This window comes from Athene cunicularia (assembly GCF_003259725.1).
Source record: "Athene cunicularia isolate RWA chromosome 4 unlocalized genomic scaffold, athCun1 chr4_part1, whole genome shotgun sequence".
Taxonomy (NCBI): domain Eukaryota; kingdom Metazoa; phylum Chordata; class Aves; order Strigiformes; family Strigidae; genus Athene; species Athene cunicularia.
The window spans coordinates 11,034,087-11,039,839 of record NW_020799098.1 but is presented as its reverse complement, the minus strand read 5'-3'; the positions used below and the strand labels follow the sequence as shown (position 1 = coordinate 11,039,839).

The 5,753-nt window shown below is 41.3% G+C and overlaps 1 protein-coding gene across 1 annotated transcript in view; it reads left to right on the top strand.

Annotated features, from left to right (window-relative positions):
- Window positions 1-5,753, top strand: part of TRMT44 (tRNA methyltransferase 44 homolog) — a 24,963-nt gene that overhangs the window by 4,493 nt on the left and 14,717 nt on the right. Inside the window, exons 2-4 of the mRNA XM_026846919.1 lie at window positions 1,100-1,217; window positions 2,057-2,276; window positions 3,293-3,343. Coding sequence (XP_026702720.1) covers window positions 1,100-1,217; window positions 2,057-2,276; window positions 3,293-3,343 — 389 coding nt within the window. The remainder of the gene's footprint in view (window positions 1-1,099; window positions 1,218-2,056; window positions 2,277-3,292; window positions 3,344-5,753) is intronic.

The window sequence follows — 5,753 nt, the reverse complement described above, 5'->3', positions numbered from 1 at the left end:
CCCCCAAAGGGATGTGTTTTGTTAAGATTTGGGCCCTCGGCTATGCTGAGTGATTTCCTGCGAATTGTGTGTGATCGCAATTGGGTGTTTTTGTCTGTAGTGCTATATAACCAACCTGCAGTTTGTGCATTTGTTGTAGGCAATCTCAAGAATCAGTAGATGTCACATAAGAATAAACTGTAGTATTTGTGAACCTGACTGCTTCTCTCGAATGCAGCTGGACCTACAGCATATGGGCTGTTTATGCATCTGGTGTCAGGCCTATAGTTACGGTCATAATTGGCACAGGTATTGAGAGATAAGTCCAGCCACCCTAGCCCCTCTGATCTCTGAGGACCAGCTAGAACACAAGGGGGTTAATCTCTTACCAAATTAATTCACTACCTTAAATGCAACAATAACTTAATATACTGATACAATGCATGCACCTTCACCTAAAAACAGGTCTTCTCAGGTAGTCTCCCTTCAGTTAGAGGTACTAATTTAGGGGTAGGTAATGATTTTTTTTTAACAGCGCTTAGTCCAGGGACACTAATTGAGAAAGCTGAATGAGACACTAAAAGGGAAACATAGCTCTAATTAATTATAATCGTGCAATTTGTCTTTGTCACATGCAATGTGTCTTTGAACTTGGCAAAATGGATGGACACTAATATTATTGATAATTTTTTAATATTGCACTGGTTGTTTGTCTAATACTGCGATGATACTAATAATTTGGAATGTGCTTCCTGGGACTCTGGATTTACTGTGGGGTAGGGGAAAACAGCAGCTTCTTGCTAGAAAAATCTCATTGTCTATCCTTTACTTTATTAAAATAGTTACATTTAAAGAAAACAGTCTTACTGGTCAGCCCTAGATATTTTGGAAACATGCAGCAAAATGCTAAATTTTGGGAATTCAAACAGTTCAGCAATTTCAGATATCAGACACACCAAGAAATGGATCTATTCTTAGCATTGTGGATCTTCCTGTGTTGACCTAGGTCTTGCCTCATGAGTTTGCACTTAATGTAATAAGGAGACAAAAGTTTGTTGTGATGGTAACCAGGATGGTTTGCACTATGGAATAATATATCACTGTTCACATATCTTTTCAGATGTTTTCAATGGAACTGTGACCTTTCTGCCTTTGGAGGAAAACAGTGAAGGAAAATACCAGATTAAAAAGTGCAATATTTATCAAATTCAACTTAAACACATAAAAGGGGAAGAATGGTAAGCGCTGGGAGCGAGAGAGGAAGCAATCCCTGAGTTCTTTTAAGGATCACACCATGTTTTATTATTGGTATCTAGGTGATTTGGTTTGTGTGATTTCCTGCTTGATTACTAAATGACAGTAGTGGTGTGATCATAGTGCATAGCGTTCAGTTAAAAGAAACATCTACAATACCCAAGCAAAATCTGTTTCAGCTCTGAATGTATACATTAACTGTACATGCGTGTGGTCTAGAAAAAGTAAGAATGTGTATTCTTGTAACGAGAACTAGCTATGCCTGTGAGAGATCAGGTTCTGTGGGTGTAACTAAGGTTGAGGGTCAAACTGGAATTCTTGTGAACCTACTGAGCTTCCTACATTGAAATGTAGACCATTGCAGCTTGATCCTGAGCATCTGAGGGCATAACTCTAATGAAATCTGCGTAGAGATGATGACATAATGAAATGTACCAACTGATATATTTTCCCGTGGTTTCTTGAATTCGATTAATTCAATTTTATTAGTTAGTGTCTTGCTAAATCAGGTTGTTCATCATATGTGAGTCCTCAGTCATTGTGTTAAATGCAGCATGGACTCTCATGTACAGTGTTTGAATTGGCAGATAATGAGCTGCTAATAAAAATTCAGGGAAGACTGTTTCATTATTCAGTAACTTCACTGTTTTATTTTCCTTTTGGTTTTGTGTATTATATTAATTTCCTTATTCTCCAGTCTATTTTTATACCTGTGTTTGATTTTCTGATTTTCTCCACTTAATCATTACTCTGTCTCTTTTTGAGGTAGCTGAAATAATGAGATACACTGTATTTATATGAAGTTTTTATTTTATTTTTAAAGGTCTGTGTCTATTCTAGTTCCATATCCAGAAGATTGGTTTTCAGATGGAATTGCATACCCCAAGCTAGCATGGCTTGGAAATGAACTTCTGTCCAAACTAGCTAAATGGTCTGTGGAGCAAAAGCCCAGTGAATTTAAAAGTACACTCTCACTCATTTCTGTAGCGAAATACAGCAAGGTTTATCAAGACCTTAAAAACAAATACAAAGATATGGTAAAGGTAAGTTTAGCAAAAAATGCAGTAATAATATGTTTTCCCATATATTTTTTTGTTGTTTGTTTGGTGAAACTGCTTCTTTTGCTAACTTCTTTTTTTAATAAAAGAAGCAATTTAATTGAAATACATGTTTTATGGTTTTGTGTTTTGGGGCTTTTTTCTGTGTATTTGGGGAAAAAAAAACCACAATGTAGTATTTGGAAGAGCAAGTAGTATACTGGAGAAGCAAGATTTGGAACCAAATTCACGTTAAATATCTGGAGGAGTTAGGTATTTTCCAGAATGTATGTCTTCTGACAGGAACTAAGCAGTAGGTCTGTGGATGTAAATACTAAGTCATCCACACTAGAAGGCCTAAGTAAAGCACGTCCTTCTCCAAAACCTTAAAGTCTGGAAACAGCACTGGTTAGCAAGTGGGTTAAATTTCCTCTTGCCCTTCTTAAATTTGAGTTCTGTATTGATCTGTGTTTGAGTTAGAGGAGCAATGTTGTAATATTGTTTTATTCTGGAGATCCTGAAAAATGACAGTGATCATCAAGCCTGCTACCCTGGACTTCAGGAGAGCAGACTTTGGCCTTTTCAGGGATCTGCTTGGCAGGGTAGGCCCTAGAGGGAAGAGGGGGCCCAAGAAAGCTGGTTAATATTCAAGGATCACCTTCTTTAAGCTCAGGAGTGATGCATCCTGAGAAAGAGGAAGTTAGGTAAGAACACCAGGAGGCCTGCATGGATGAACAACAAGCTCCTCGATAAGCTCAAAGACAAAAAGGAAGTCTACAGAGGGTGGAAGCAAGGGCAGGGAGCCTAGGAGGAGTACAGAGAAACTGTCCAGGGATCAGGTTAGGAAGGCCAAAGCCCTGGTAGAATTAAATCTGTCCAGAGACCGGAAGGATAATTAAAAAAGCTTTTACAGGTACGTTGGTGATAAAAAGAAGACAGGAAAATATGGGTCCTCTCCAGAAGGAAAAGGGAGAGATGGTCACCTGGGATATGGAGAAGGCACTGCATGACTTCTGCTTCAGTCTGCACTGGCAAGGGCTCCAGCCAGACAACCCAAGAAACAGAAGGCAAAGGTGGGGTCTGGGAGGATGAACAACTGCCCACTGTAGGAGAAGATCATGTTCGAGACCAGCTGAAGAACCTGAAGGTGCATAAGTCCACAGAACCCTATGGGACATATCCCCGAGTCCTGAGGGAAGTGGCAGATGAAGTGGCTAAGCCAGTATCCATCATATCTGAGAAGTGGCAGTCCAGTGAAGTTCCCACTGACTGGAAAAGGGGAAACATAACCCCCATTTTTAAAAAGGGGAAAAAAGGAAGACATGGGGAACTACACACCAGTGAGTGTCACCTCTGTGCCTGGCAAGATCATGGAGTGGATCCTCCTGGAAACTATGCTGGGCCATGTGGAAGATAAGAAGCTGATTAGTGACAGCCAACATGGCTTCACTAAGGGCAAATTGTCCCTGACAAGTTCATTGGCCTTCTACGATGGAATTACATCATTGGTAGATGTAAGGGAAGAGCAACTGACATCACCTACGTGGACTTGTGCAAAACATTTGATGCGGTCCTGCATGACATCCCTGTCTCTAAATTGGAGACGTGGGTTTGATGGATGGACCACTTGGTGAATAAGGAACTGGCTGGATGGTCACATGCAAAGAATTGCAGTCAGTGGCTCAATGTCCAAGTGGAGAGCAGTGACAAGTGGCGTTCCTCGGGGGTTGGTACTGGGACTGGTGCTGTTTGTTATCTTTGTCAGCGACATGGACAGTGGGGTTGAGTGCACCCTCAGCAAGTTCACAGATGTCACCAAGCTGTGTGGTGCAGTCAACAGGCTGGAGGGAAGGGATGTGCCATCCAGAGAGACCTGGACAGGCTTGAGAAGTGGGCCTGTGCAAACCTCATGAAGTTCAACAAGGCCAAGTACAAGGTCCTGCACATGGGTTGGGGCAATCCCAAGCACAAATACAGGCTGGGCAATGAGTGGATTGAGAGCAGCCCCAAGGAGAAGGACTTCGGGATATTAGTGGATTGAAAACTGACTGTGAGCCAGCAATGTGCACTCGCAGCCCAGAATGCCAATGGTATCCTGGGTTGCATCAAGAGGAGCATGGCCAGTAGGTTGAGGGAAAGGACTCTTGCCCTCTACTCCACTCATATGAGACCCCCACCTGCAGTGCTGTGTCCGGCTCTGGGCCCGCAACATCAGAAGGACATGGAGCTGCTCAAGCAGATCCAGAGGAGGGCTGTGAAGATGATTGGGGGACTGGAGCCCCTCCCTTATGAGGACAGGCTGAGAGAGTTGGGATTGTTCAGTCTGGAGAAGAGAAGGCTTTGGGGAGACCTTAGAGTGGCCTTCCAGTACTTAAAGGGGGCTACAGGAAAGGTGGGGAGGGACCCTTGATCGGGGGGCGTGGTGATAGAATGACAAGTAATGGTTTTAAACAGAAAGAGGGTAGATTTAGGTTAGATATAAGGAAGAAATTCTTTACTATGCGGGTGGTGAGACACTGGAACAGATTGCCCAGAGAGGTTGTGGATGGACCCTCCCTGGCAGTGTTCAAGGCCAGGTGGGATGAGTCTTTGAGCAACCTGATCTAGTGGAAGGTGTCTCTGCCCAGGGCAGGGGGGTTGGAACTAGATGGATCTATAAGGTCCCTTCCAACCCAAACCATTCCATGATTCTATGATCTTTAGTGCTGTGTGAAGTAATGACTATATCCTTATACACCAGACTCTAGCCACACGCGGAAAAATAATGATTAGATGGACAACCATTATATGAAGTAACGGCTCTATTCTTATGCACCAGACTTTAGCCACAAGCAAAAAAAATTGGTAAATGCTTTTGTAAAACATACTGTGAAAATGTTGATAGGATTTACTGTTGATATTTCTGTGATAATACATACATGAGAGAAAAATGGGACTTGCTGGTAAGGTAGTGGTTCAGTCTTTAGCTCTGCAGTAGACTTGTATTTTAATATTTGTTTCACTTATTTACAAGACAGGGATAATACTTCCACTTTGTCTTCCTACTTCAGATTTTGATTCATGATAATTTTATGCCTGTTACATCGTGAAAATAAATTTACAAATATGTTATCAATGTTGCACATATATAAGCATTTTCCTCTGAGGGAGTTAAGCAAAAGGATGCATGCTCTGTGACAGAACAGATGAAGCAGTTTGCTTGTTGTGACCTGTGCATATGGAGCTGTAATGCTCTTGGAAACTTTATTGACTGGATGACAGCACACATTCTTTACGCCATGATTCTTATGTGTGACTCATAATATCAAACAGTCTTTATTTATATTCTCTATGTACATTTTTAATTAGGTTAAAATGCAAAATTCGTGATGTGCAGAAACCGGTTGGAAGTGGATGAGTATCCAGATTGCTCTGAACACTTTTTGAAGTAATTTCAGATGGTGCAGAAAATAATTTTTCTTTTTTTTTTTTTTTTTTTTTTAA